This window comes from Neolamprologus multifasciatus, chromosome 4 (assembly GCF_963576455.1).
Source record: "Neolamprologus multifasciatus chromosome 4, fNeoMul1.2, whole genome shotgun sequence".
NCBI lineage: Eukaryota > Metazoa > Chordata > Actinopteri > Cichliformes > Cichlidae > Neolamprologus > Neolamprologus multifasciatus.
The window spans coordinates 13,079,610-13,094,297 of record NC_140442.1 but is presented as its reverse complement, the minus strand read 5'-3'; the positions used below and the strand labels follow the sequence as shown (position 1 = coordinate 13,094,297).

At 36.8% G+C, this 14,688-nt stretch overlaps 1 protein-coding gene across 2 annotated transcripts; it reads right to left on the bottom strand.

The window, feature by feature from the left end:
* Nucleotides 1-50: 50 nt before the first annotated feature.
* Nucleotides 51-11,692, bottom strand: LOC146519973 (immunoglobulin lambda-1 light chain-like). Of its 2 annotated transcripts, none has more exons than XM_085157407.1 (4): nucleotides 11,590-11,692; nucleotides 7,045-7,366; nucleotides 2,477-2,511; nucleotides 51-1,787 (listed from the first exon to the last, which is right to left on the bottom strand). In XM_085157407.1, exons 1-4 carry the CDS (start codon nucleotides 11,675-11,677, stop codon nucleotides 1,465-1,467), a joined length of 768 nt encoding a protein of 255 aa, XP_085013533.1. In that variant the 5' UTR covers nucleotides 11,678-11,692; the 3' UTR covers nucleotides 51-1,464. The 2 variants fall into 2 exon arrangements, with proteins under 2 accessions (XP_085013533.1, XP_085013534.1); XM_085157408.1 differs by lacking the exon at nucleotides 11,590-11,692 and adding an exon at nucleotides 7,461-7,642.
* Nucleotides 11,693-14,688: the final 2,996 nt, after the last annotated feature.

The following is a 14,688-nucleotide window of genomic DNA, read 5'->3' as shown; positions in this document are numbered from 1 at the left end:
ATTTAATACAAGTATCAGGAGGAGGAGCTGTGTCTCCTCCTTTCTTCCTATTACATCATCGTAATATTGTTTTTCTTTTGTCTTCATTTATTTCTTTATTAGCATCATAGTGTATATATAAAGACTGAAACATATAAACAGAATAATTGGAAAAATATACCAAGGCCTCCAGAAGCACAAAGGAATCATACCTACATTAAAACAAAAAAGAACTAGACATACAAATAACAAAGGAGAATTTATCTTCTATGTGGGTGACACACAAGCTCAACAGACTGGAGAGAATTTGGTTGGTAAAAACTGAATTTGTGTCTTTGTTACACCTTAAAAGCAATGTGAGTCAGAGCAGCAGGAGGCAATGTGGTCACATGAATGACACCCACTCACAAAATCTTTGGACATGAAAGTTCAAATATTTTGGGACGATACATGTTTAACTCTAAGAAAGGAAATAGGTGGCAAAATCCCTGTAGATCCCATGGTGCTGTATCTTGGAGTATTTAAAGGTTATATAAAGGAAATCTTTATGAGAGGATGACTTTCTTGCAAAGGTCTAAAGGAGACGCCTTTTCACAAAAGTGGAAGGAATGGATTGCATTTATGTGTCATGGTCCTGGGTCTTCTGCACAGTGTTTTGTGTTTTTCATTCAACTTCTGTTCTTGTTAGATATTACCGACTGGTTATATGTAATGGTTTTAATGTTCAATGCAAAACAACAAATGACAGCAGAAAGATGCAGAAAGGTTTAGTTTCATAACTGGACTTCATTCAGTGTTCTTTAACAGTAAGTAAGTTAGGTTTAGGCAAACATCGTACCGTGCTCAGCTGTCTCTGAATGATCAAATGATATGAACTGAAACATTTCCATTAAAAACAGCAGGTCCATTTTATTTTACAGGGAGCTTATTTGCCATTTACTTGAGTTACTAAGACCTGCAGGTGCATCCTGGAAACGAAGAAACAGAAGCACAGAGAGGTGATGCTTCACTAACCGAGAGTGAAGATACATTTGCAAATCAAATACAACCAACATTTTAAACCAGTGACACTTACCTTCTCTCTTACTCAGGAAGAAATATTAAATGATGCTCTCTAGTGTTTAAATATTACTTAGTCTGTATGTCAGAATATACTTGTGTTTAAACGATGGGAACAACACAACTGAAAATTTTGTGCTTATGAGTGTTGTTTTCCTCGGTGTGACCCTCTCTAAAATGTAACAGTTAATTTCAATCACCTTAAATTTATGTTAGTGCAAAACAGTGGCGCAATTTCCCATTTATTCACAAGAAAACACATTTTTTAAATCAATGCTTTTATTAATTTAATGCAAAACATGAATTCCTGAAAATACTTGTTAAAAACCTTTTGCTTTATTCTGATTTCTAACACGTAAAGACTGTAATGAGCAAACAGCACAAGCAGTAAAGAAGCAGATTTTAAAAGCAGATTCTGGTCCATGACTATTCAGTGGGACATTCTGACTTCTTGATGGTTTTCTCTGAAGTCTGTGAGCCCAAAGACACTTTACATGTATAAACCTTATCCATGTTCCAGTCTGATGTCTGGATGGTCAGAGAGCTGCTGATTTGGTAAGTCTGGTCGGGTCTCTGAACAGCAGTGCTGGTAGAGATCCCACTGCTCACTGGACTCCCAGCAGCCAACCAGCTCACATCTGCAAAACGCACAGACTGACTGGACAGACAGACCAGAGAAGCTGTGTTGGACTGGAGCTCAGCACTGGACGGAGGGAAGACTGTCAGGACAGGAGGGGGGAGGCTGGAGCCTGAAAATACACGAAGGGTGTTCAGAAAACAAAAAAAGAAAAATTAAAGGAAAGAAGGAAATTGGAAATGAAGTCATAAAACCAGAAGAAATCAAGAAGAGTCAATATGAAATAAACATAAAATTTGTTATGAAGTTAGAAGAAAACAAAACTAATGTACAATACCAAAATATATGGATCCAACATATTGTTTGAATTTCTTTTTATATTTTTACCAAATAAAATATGATTAGTTACTGTTTAACTTTCCATGTAAGATATCTTTGATTTAATTCTACACGTTTCTGCATAACATGTCAGCTAATGTGTGTAATTTTCTTTCATATCAAAGAAAAGTTCTAATCACTTCAAAGTAATTTTGAACTTCAGTAACAGTGTTAACTACTTTTGAAGAAAGAGAAAACGGGCCTATGTATGTTTTTGAAATACCAACCTAAACATAAATTAAAAGCAATAAGAACGGAAAAACAACATATTTCCCACCATTTTCATAGAACTGGTTTGACACCATTTCACATTTTTTAAACATAAGCAATTCATGTCTCCTGTATATGAGACAACCTGAAACTATTTCAGATTGTACAAAATTGTAAAAAATGATGCAGAACAAGAAACATATTGAACTAAATAGTCATCAGCAGATTTTCGCAAAATCTCTCTTGTTTTATGATCAGTTAAAAAGTACTTACTTGTCACAATCAGCTTGGTGCCTTGTCCGAATACCACAGTGATTCAGTTTGTATACATGGCTGTACAAAAACCTCCTGACTGTCACTGATGAGGGGAGAGGAACTGAAACATCCTGTAGAGACTAACTTTCACTGTCAACATCTCATTCCCTTCATCTGTTTGTATTTTATAACTGTGTCTCTCTCTCTGTGTAGTCGTGTTTATTCCTTCATTTCACTTGTTTTGTGCACGATTTAATAAAGTCCTCATTATTGGTCATAATTAATCAAAGCTGTACTGTCTCTCAATAAGATTGTAGCCACAGTCTGCTTCACTATGAACCAGCTTTCTTGGGACAGTCTTCCCATGTCTAACAGGAACTCACTGCAGAGTCTCCTGTCTCTGAATGATTGATAATAGACTTGAAATCAATGTTTGGTCAGGATTTAGATATTAATCTGTCTGAGGAGAATCCTGCTGAAATTGCAGTTGAGCTGTAAGAATGATGAAATCTCAGAACTGAGGAGAAGAACCAGGAGCCTGTTTGTACCAGCTGACATAAAAGCTTTCAGCTTTCAGCATTTGAGCAGAACCTCTTGTCTGGAAGAAATTGTTAGGAGGTTGGTTACTTGGGTCAACACTTTTGCTGAATCCCCACCTCTCAGAAAATAAAAACAGATTAAATAAATTTAATGTTTTTTGTCTTGGCTATAAAATGAAGTAGACATGTTCTAACATATAGGATCCACCATGTTAGAGCAGATAAAAGAGTGCAAATGGTTGCATAGTGTTTGAAAACCATGTCTTACAAAGAAATCAAAAGTTGTCCTAACATTTCTTCATCTCCATTTTTATAAATGTGTTTCTGATTAATCCAAATTAAGTGTCTTTAAATTTTCTCAATCTAGAAGCTCTAATTTTTTAGAGTTTAGTGTAGCCTTAATTTTAATAGCTGCATCTTATTAACGTTCTTATTAAGTATTAAGTGTTAAACAAAGTGTAACAGTGATCAGATTTGTGTAATCTAAATACTGTTACATTTACTCTAGCTATTTTTAATAATGAAGGTTAAAAATACATATATATTTTAAATTAGATAGCCGTTGTTTAATAACGGGTTATTTGAAGATTATATGTTACCTAGAGTTTTCTTGATGGGACTGTCTTCAAGTAAAAGATTCAAAGAAAGCAAAAATAATGCTGAGGAATTTTTTTCCCACAATGTAAATAACTGTGATATGGAATTATCAGCAGAGTCATCCCATGTCTGACAGTAATGCACTGCTCCTGTTTATGTCCACTTGATATTTAAGTGATAATCAATAATTCATGAGGATGTAGAGTTGAATCTGTCTCTCAGAATAGTGAAATCTTAAAGCATACCGAGGAAACCCTCCAGGAACTTGTTTATAGCAGCTAACAGAATTCCTATCATCTCTCTCAATGTTGCAGTTGACAACAGCTTGTTGACCTGAAGAAACTGTGTTGACAGCAGCCGTCTGGGTCAACGCTATCACTGCATCAACATCTGCCAGTCACTTTCTTAATTCCTCATCCTCTTCTGTAGAGCTAGCTAGATTCTGAAGTACCTGAAGACACCTGTACTCCTTCCAGCCTACTTTGACTCTTGAGCATAAATGCTATAAATGAACCAAATGCAACAATTCTGTTTTGAAAAAGTTAGGAGTAGAAAGTAGATATATTTGTGTTAAAAAGTACAGCTCTGGGGATAGAGGTTCGGAAGCCAAGTAAGCTGCCATAATGACTTTGACAAATGCTGCAGCTCGTCTTCTGACCCGAACCAATAGACGTGAACATATTTCTCCGGTGCTTGCCTATCTTCACTGGCTCACTGTTCACTTCAGAATTGATTTAAAAATTTTATTGTTGACTTACAAAGCCCTGAATTGGATATTTGTCTGACCTCTTAAAGCCTTATGTGCCCTCTAGATCTTGTCGATCAAATAATCTTTTGCTTTTAGCCATACCAATGTCAAGGCTGGTTCACAGAGGTGATCGAGCATTTGGGGTTGTAATGCCTAAACTGTGATATAATCTACACCAGGGATGGGCAACTCCAGGCCTCGAGGGCCAGTGTCCTGCAGGTTTTAGATATCACCCTGGGTCAACACACTTGAATCAAATGATTAGTTCATTACCAGGCCTCTGGAGAACTTCAAAACATGTTGAGGAGGTCATTTAGCAATTTGAATCAGCCGTATTGGATCATGGACACATCTACAACCTGCAGGACACTGATACTCGAGGCCTGGAGTTGCTTACCCCTGATCTACCCTTACACATCAGACAGGCTCCTACTGTCAATCTTTTAAAATCTCATCTTAAAACACTTTTGTATTCATTCGCTTTTAATACAGTAAGAGAGTTATTTGATATTTATTTGGTGTTTGGTGTTTGGTACTAATATTATGGGTTATTTGGTACTAGTTATTTTGTATTTTTATACAGCACTTTGGTCAATTGCTGTTGTAATTAAATGTGCTATATGAATTAAAAAAAGAAACTAATGTTTAGACCATCTAACATAATTCAACCATTTTCTGTGTTGCAACTGAGAACACCTTTATCTAGACTGGACAGCAGGTATCTGAATAAACACTAACACTGCATTAGCATCTGCCAACAAACACAAAAAGAACATGTGTGAAATGTCTTTCTCCAAAACAATGGGCTATGAAACAGATGAGAAGAACACTCTCATCTGAATGGGTCTTTTGTCAGCATGTGAAAAAACGAGCATTAAAAAGCAGAAGTATCAGTGAGGAGGTTTTTGTCACAGTGTAAATCACTGTGATACAGCATTACTGTTGTCCCATGTCTTACAGTAATAGACTGCAGAGTCTCCCTCCTCCACATTGTTGATGATCAAACAATAATCTGATGTTGACTGATGAGTGGATGTGAATTTGGGAGAGGAGAACCCAGAGCCATAGCGTGGAGAACTATAGCTATAATAAAACCTCACTACATGCTGAGGAACTCCTCCTGGAATCTGTTTATACCAATAGACAGTGTTATCAACAGTCCCCAGGTTACAGTCCATGGTGGCTGTCTCTCCTTTCCTCACTGATAAAACAGGTGGTTTCTGTGTCAGCACCGTCACACCACTCACACCTGCAAAGAACATGAAGACATGGAGTCAAGAGAAACACAAAAATTTATGAATCCAACAAATAACTACTAGTCTGAAATATAAATGAGGTTCCATACATGTTAGAGCAGTGACGAGAGCACAGAGAGTCACCAGCATGTTGTTACTGTGTGTTGAGACTTGTAACTTGGAAAGCGATAGTACTGCTTCTGTAGGAGGAGAGGAGGTGTGAACCATTAAATATGACACTGAAACTCAGAGAGACTGACAGGAGGAGGAGCTAAACCTGCATAGTTTGTGATGCTTTGGGTAACTTGTCTTTAGTAGAGGGTAATTCTGTTTTTGTATTAATAATTATTGCTGATAGTGATGTCTCCGTCCTTTCCCTTAAAATTGTGGTGTTATATTTTATTATTATAAGTTGGCTTCTATGTTCTTAAGATTTATTATTGATGCTTTAACCATTGCCAGTTTTTATATTTGGACAAAAACAGAGCAGAACCCCACTAACTGTTACAATTAACTGTTATAATTAGTCAACAAACAAAATGCATAAACTTTTGTGTAATGTCAAATGAAACTGGAGTTGTTAGGGTTAGGCGAACATTTTATAAAATGTTACGTCATTAATGAATATTGAACAACTGAACAAAGAGTTCAAATACAGATCACTGTGATACAAACGATTCACAAAAACAAATACCAGTTTCTCTCATCTACATCTTGAGAGTTAAACAATCTGATTATCACTGTGACACATATTATTGTAAACTGATGAAACTGAGCACCACTGTTACTAACACTCAGGATGTAACTCTTCTAATCCTGGTGCACAATGCTGGTGGTGAGTATCTGTTTGCACACAGGTGTGTACAAAAAGGTACTCACAGACATACACCATTGGTTGGCTGCTGCCTCTAAACATATTGTGATTTGTCAGTCTTGTGTACTGCTCAGTAACATTCATTATTTATTGTTTACTGTTACTTATGCTTATGTTGGATGTTGCTGTGGTTTCCATACTGTGTTGTTCTCTTTTTGCTTGTTTTTTTTTTCCCCAGCAGGTGATCAAACATATTTTAGTGTCTTTTCTCTCTGTTTTTCTTTCCCTCTCCTTCTCTTGAGCCTCTTCCCAACTTCTCTTTTCTTTGTCTTTCCTATCCCCTGGTTGTGTCCATTTCATCAGTTGAGTCTGATGCCTATTAAAGTTATATTACTTATAGATAACAGCATACAGTTTTGGTCTCCTGTTTTGTATATCATTATTTAAGTAGTTTTGACTGAATAGTCTTGGCTTTTTTCATGATTTTCATGATTAATATTAAAATAAAAAACAAGACAAATAACACAGTATTTGAAGGTGGTGGGGTTTCAGTGTGTTTGTTGAAGGTGTCTTTTATCAGGATGCCAAAGAGCATAAAAAAGCAGAAGTATCTGTGAGGAGGTTTTTGTCACAGAGTAAATCACTGTGATACCCAACTGCTAGCAGAGCCGTCATATGTCTGACAGTAATAGACTGCAGAGTCTCCCTCCTCCACATTTTTGATGATCAAACGATAATCTGATCTTGACTGATGAGTGGATGTGAATTTTGAAGAGGAGAACCCAGAGGCATAGGTTGGAGAACTATAGCTATGATGAAAATACAGCACAAACTGAGGAACTCCTCCTGGAATCTGTTTATACCAATAGACAGTGTTAGTAACAGTCCCCAGGTTACAGTCCATGGTGGCTGTCTCTCCTTTCCTCACTGATAAAACAGGAGGTTTCTGTGTCAGCACTGTCACACCACTCACACCTGCAAACAACAAGAAGACATGGAGTCAAGAGAAACACACTGACATTTAATTGCAACATGAGATCTATTCTTCAGTATATTTTAGACTCTTTACATGTTAGAGCAGTGACTAGAGCACAGAGAGTCACCAGCATGTTGTCACTGTGCTTTGGGAATGGATTTGTAATTTGGAAAGAAATTTGACTCCTTCTGTAGAGGAGAGGAGGTGTGAACCATTAAATATGTCACTGAAACCTAGAGAGACTGACAGAAGGAGGAGCACTGGATTTCCCCCCCTTTCTCTAAGCTGCATTATTAACATTATTTTCATAAACACTGATGTTGGTAATGTCTTGTTGTTTTCTTCTTCGTTTTCCCTTTGTTCATTTCTTTTTTGTTTGTTTATTTGATTGTTGTTTTGATTTTTATAATGGTTACTATCGTTACATCTAAAATGAGACAGGATTATAGTTGGTTATATTTTATACTTAAACTTGTGCTTTATTCAGAAAAATAAGCCTTGATGTGAATTTTGCTCAATTTAAATTCATCACTGTCTAGAGAACACTGTTAGAAATTTTTAATGATGCTGAGGTTCTTGTATATCTGCCTCACTAAACATTACGTTAGTGACTAGAAAATTCTACAAAATGACAGTAATGATATTAGCATTATTTGCAGCAACATTAAGTTTTCAGCTTAAAAGTTCCAAACTATGAAAAACCATTAAGAACATCCAGTGTGAGTATCGCATCAAGTCAGTTAAATTTCTGGTCTGATCAGTCAAGTAGCAGAGGTTTGTTAGATTGTTAATCAATTTCAGCTGCTTTAGTCTTAATGCAATCAACAACAGGTGCACAACACAGGCAATGATGAAATAACAATTAAAACAAATGATTTTACACGTGGAAGTTACTGGCATTTTCCCCTTTTACTTTTTCTGTGTGTTTCTTCACTAGTTTTGTATTTGGCTATTGTCAGTGTCTTAGCTGGTAGCATGAAGAAAAACATGGACTCCAACTCCTCCAGTACGGCGGAGGAGTGTTTGTCTCTGGTCCAGTGGATTCCGAGTTCCTACTGGTGCACAACAATACTCATGAGGAGAGAGCATACAAGGACTTCCTGAAGACCAGGTGAACTGTATAAGAGTAGAGTTGAGAGTAGAGCTGCAGTAAAGATTAGTTACAGAGCTGGACTCCATTTAGTTTATTTTATTATGAGAAGTTCATAAACCAAACCAAAGAGGTAAACTGCCTTTAATTTACCAAATTATAGTGAAAGGCAGCCTGAAAATATAATAATAAAAATCACATTTTATAGTCAGGGAAAGTCCCATCTAATGTTACAAAGAACTGACACGACTTCATTTGCATAAAGTTATAAAAGATACCGAGACCTGCAGATGTATCCTGGACAGAAAGAGAGGAAGGAGGAGAGTTGTGATGCTTCAATAACTGAGTGTGAAGATTTATTTACAAATTTACAACCGACGTTTTAAACCAGTGTCACCTTTCCCCTTAAGTTTTCAAGGAGAATTGTGTAATGATAATCTCCTGTCTACAAATATGGAAAAACAGGCATTTTCAGACCATTTCTTTAGAGTAAAACAGTTAAATGTGGTTACATGTTAATTATGTTCTCATATCTTCACCTTACTAAAATGCAACAATTTCAGGTTAGTCATTCTGAATTTATGTTAGTGGCTACTTTGAAAGTGTATTCTTGCTTACTTAAAAAGTAAAATATTGTATAGCCAATGTTTTTATTGATATATGAAAAATAGCAGTTTCTTTGAATATCTGCAAATAAACACATGACTTAAACATTATACTTTACTCTGATTTTTAACATGCATCATATCAAATTATAACAAATTTATGTGTATAGCACATTTAAAGACCAAAGTACACCAAAGTGCTTCCCTTTGGTGTCTTCTTTTCCTGTAGCCCATCAGCTTCAAGGTCAGATGTGTTGTGCTTTCAAAGATACTCTTCTGCATAGCTTGCTTGTATTGAGTGGTGATTTGAGTTTCTTTTACATTTCTATCAGCTCAAAGTAATATGGTCAGTCTTCTCTGACCTCAGCAAGGTATTTTTACCAAAGAACTGCTGTTCACTGGATGTTTTCTCATTTCAGTCCATTCCCCGTAAACCCTAGAGGTGGTTGAGCAGGAAAGGGCCAGAGTCGACTCTATTTTCTGAGGCAGCTGAGGTCCTTCAACATCTGTCGGACAATGCTCAGGATTTTCTACAAGTCCGTTGTGGCCAGTGCTGTCCTCTACACTGTTGCATGCTGGGGCAGCAGGTGGAGGGTTGCTGATGATAACAGACTCAATAAACTGATCTGCAAGGCCAGCAGTGTTGTGGGGATGAAGCTGGACTCTCTTAGGGTCATGATGGAGAGATGAATGTTGTCCAAGATCATGACAATGTTGGATAATTCCTCCCATCCACTCCATGACATGCTGGCTAGCCACAGGAGCATGTTCAGTGAGAGACTGAGATTACCAAAAAGCACCACTGAACAACACAGGAAATCACTCCTGCCTGTGGCCATCTCCCTGTACAACTCATCCACCTAACACACTGAATACTGCAATAGCTACACCCTTTTTGGACATGCTCTTCTTTCTTATTCAGATATTTTTTAGTAAGTGACTTATATATATGTATATATTGTATATATTGTGCTATTTCTTATTTCTTGTATTGTCTGTTTTTGTTACTGTTTGTACTGGAGCACTGTAACCAACATAATTTCCCCCTAGGGATCAATAAAGTATTCTGATTCTGATTCTGATTCAGAATCCAGAGCCATAGTCTGGAGAACTCCAGTCATGACGAAAACTCAGCTCATACTGAGGAACTCCTCCTGGAATCTGTGTATACCAATGACCAGCATTACCAGTAAGAGTCCCCAGGTTACAGTCCATGGTGGCTGTCTCTCCTTTCCTCACTGATGGAAGAGGTTTCTGTGTCACCACCGTCACACCACTCACACCTGCAAACAACAAGAACACATGGAGTCAAGATAATACAGATGAATACAACATGGGGTCTAAGCTATACTGTAACTCAGACTCTTTACATGTTAGAGCAGTGCAGCACAAAGAGTCACCAGCATGTTGTTCATTTGAGCAAAGAATTGAGAAATAAAAGATTTGGAAGAGCTATTTAACACAACTAATGGGAGGAGGAGCTGTTGGTTTTTGTTTGTATTTCATTGGTTACTTTCCTTTCTTCTTAATCATCCATCAATTTTGATTGTTTATATATACTTTTTTTCACTACTACTACGACTACTACTATTATTATTATTATTTTAAACAAAAAGTGAGTAGTTTTCTGCTACCATTCTATGATTCTAGAGAGCTAGGACTGACCAAATTATATTACCTAAAACATTATAGGTGTAGACTGTCACATTCATTTCGGTATGTCTGTGTTTTCTTCCACACTGGGTGTTTGGGAATGTAATATGTTCAGATTCCACAAAAGCTGTGGTGTCACTTAGTTTGTTTGTTTTTCTTTCTATGTCTTCCCTAATGTCTCTCCGTGTTTCACAGTAGCACATTGCTGAGTCTCCTGCTTTTAACTGTTAATTAACATCTGCTTGTCCACACTGAAAAACTGTGTGCATACTGAAGAGCTCCATCAGAGATTCTTTTCTAATCTCTTAATTTTGCAGCTAGCAAAAAAACAAAGCAAAAAAAAAAAACCGCTATTTGAAGGTGGTGGGATTACTCTGAGTTTGTTGGGTGTGTCTTTTATAAAAAGAGCATCAAAAAGCAGAAGTATTAGTGAGGAGGTTTTTGTCACAGTGTAAATCAATGTGATACGTACTCTTTAACAGAGTTGTCATATGTCTGACAGTAATAGACTGCAGAGTCTCCCTCCACCACATTGTTGATGATCAAACGATAATCTGATCTTGACTGATGAGTGGATGTGAATTTTGGTGAGGAGAACCCAGAGCCATAGGTTGGAGAACTATTGCTATGATAAAAATACAGCACATACTGAGGAACTCCTCCTGGAATCTGTTTGTACCAACGAGCAGCACTGCCAGTAACAGTCCCCAGGTTACAGTCCATGGTGGCTGTCTCTCCTTTTCTCACTGATAGAAGAGGTTTCTGTGTCAGCACTGTCACACCACTCACACCTGCAAACAACATGAAGACACAGAGTCAAGAGAAACACAGCGACATTAGTATATATGTGTGCAATATAAGTCAAAGTGGTTACATGTTAGAGCAGTGATGAGAGCACAGAGAGTTGCCAGCATGATGTCGATGTGAACTAAGAACTGAAGAAAAGGTGCTGGAGGAGCCATTTAATACAACTAACAGGAGGAGGAGCTGTGTCTCCTCCTTTCACCCTATTACATCATCACAATATTTATTTTCTTTTTTCTTCATTTATTTTTTATTAACAACATGATGTATATATTTCAATTGAAACATTAAAAAAGAAAAATGGGAAAAGTATACCAAGGCCTCCAGAAGCACAAAGGGAATAATACTGATATTAAAACAAAATGGGAAAAAGAACTAGATATACAAATATCAAAGGAGGATTGATCTGCTATGTGGGTGACACACAAGGTGAAAGAACTGAACAGAATTTACTTCGAAAAAATCGAATTTGTGTTTTTGTTACACCTTAAAAGGAATGTATAACCTCTGGAAATGTAATAAAATCCTAATATTTTGGAACAATACAAGTCTAACTCAAAGAAAGAAGCCAGGCTGTGAAATCCCTGTAGATACCAACGTGCTGTATTTTGGAGTAATTAAAGAGGATGTTGTGATGAAAAAAAGATCAATACTGTATAAAAAATAAAAAATAAAAAATAAAACAAAGAACTGGAATATAAAGGGAAATCTTTATGAGAGGATGACTTTCTTGCAAAGGTCTAAAGTAGACGCCTACTTTTTCCACAAAAGTGGAAGAAATGGATTGCCTTCACGTGTCATGGTCCTGGGTCTTGTGCCCAGTGTTTTGTTTTCATTTAATTATGTTCTTGTTAGATATTTATAGATAATATCTTATATTAATGTGTCATTATTCAGATCAGATCGGAATCTTTATTGTCACTGTCACAGGTACAACAAAATTAAAAATGGTCCCCGATCAGTGCATCATCCCTAACAATATCAAAATATAAATAAAACAATAAAATTCAATAAATAAAATAAGTAGAATACTTAAAGTGCTAATAACAAGTATCAGCAAACATTCACATACATTCCCACATGCATGCTTCAGTCAGTGCATAGATTAATACAAGAGTGGCGTGATGGACATTTTTTTGTAGCAGTATTTAAACGTGTTATTGCAGTTGGATAAAAGCTGTGTTTGAGTCTATAAGTCCTTACACTGATTGCTCTGTACCGTCTGCCTGAGGGCAACAGTTCAAACTAGAGATGGCACGATACCACTTTTTTATGTCCGATACCGATGCCGATATCATAAATTTGGATATCTGCCGATACCGATATGAATCCGATATAGTGTGTTTTTTAATCAATAAAACGGTTTTTTAATATCTTGCTGCATTTTGTATAAGTTTATACTCAAGTTTAAATAAATAACTAAAGCTATTCTGTTATACCTGTATGTAAAAAATACACTGCACTATATTCATAGTTCAGCAACACTGATCAATCTAATAAACTTAAACCTGCTCCATCCTCCCTATTCTGGTATTTTAAAGAGTACTTAGCACAAATATTAAGCAACCTAACTAATAGGGTTGCAAACTCCCAGCAAAAAGCAAACAAACCACCCTCCACCTCATGATGCTTAATTGATGTAATCAAATTTAATTTGATGCAGGGGGGAAAATGCACAGAAATAAATTATTTTTCAAGAATAATTAAATAGATTCAACATCTTTCTTCAACAGAACTGCAGACTGCACAGATGCCATCTTCCCAAAGGAAAAAGTACTATAGCTTACTAGGGTATATTAGACTTAACAGTTACTATATACAGTAATGGACTTCTATATATTTTACATCAGATTAAAACTTTGGGTGTAAGATTCAGATAATTATTTATTAAAAGCTCGACATTTTAAATGAGAATAAGAAAGAAAAGTATGTCTTTGTGCCCCCTTTTGCCTGTTCATGCCCTATTGGCCCCCCTGGCTACACTTTGCTAGATCCGCCCCTGCACAGTTACCAGCCGTCAGCTGCATAGAAAAAGATCCTGGTGTAGAAAGTAATATTAAATAAATTCTAACAACAGCTTATCAAGCTTAAACGTGCTGCTGTTGTTCAGCCGCTGGTTTCCTCTTTTTGGTGAGAAGTGGGCCAAAAACAAAGAAGAGAGACGGACTCGCAACAGAAAAGCCGATCAGCTGATCATTGATCTGTTTCATGATTGAAGTAGCAGCAAGAGAGAGAGAGAGAGAGAGAGAGGCAGTCGCTCCATATATCGGTTGTTAAGCTTAACGTGGGAACGCTTTACAGACATTCAGAGATGAACTTACACACTTGCTTTACTTCTCTCTGGGAAAACTTCCTCGGAGATGAAATGCTGGTTTGCTAGCAAGGCTACAAATATACACAGCCGCTCTATCACGTGATGCACACTGCTGCAACGTGCTACGGTTATGAGACGAGTTACGCCTTGTAGCAAGCTTTGTGAGGTGCTTTTTTGATATTTAATGGATCGGATTACATTTTTTATTTCTCGCCGATATCCGATCCAGTAATTTGGGTCAGTATCGGACCGATACCGATACGTAATATCGGATCGGTCCATCTCTAGTTCAAACAAGGAGTGGCCAGGATGTGAGGTATCTTTTATGATGTTTTGGGCTTTTTTAAGACAGGTGTTGTGTAGATCTTCCAGTGTGGGGAGAGGGCAGCCAGTGATCTTTTGGGCGGTGTTAAAGATCCCTTGGAGTGCTTTCCTCTGAGCCACCATGCAGCTATTAAAGTTAATGATGCCATGACAGTGGGAACATCTAAATAACTAACAGAATAAATACCAGAAAATGAAGAATACAGTTTATAGATAACTAAAAAATTTAAAATACTGTTTGTAAAAAAGCTACATCCGGAATGAGACAGACTTACCTACTGGTTATATATAATGGTTTAAATGTTTAAAGCAAAACAGCAAATGACAGTAGAAAGATGCAGAAAGGTTTAGTTTCATAACTGAACTCTACTTAGTGTTGGTTTACAGTAAATAAGTTATGTTTAGGCTAAAATCTAAGAGTATTCAGCTAACTGCCTCTGAATAAAATAATGGCATGAATTGAAACATTGCCAGTAAAGAGCAGTTCCATTTTATTTTACAGAGAGCTGATACGTCATTTACTTGAAGTTA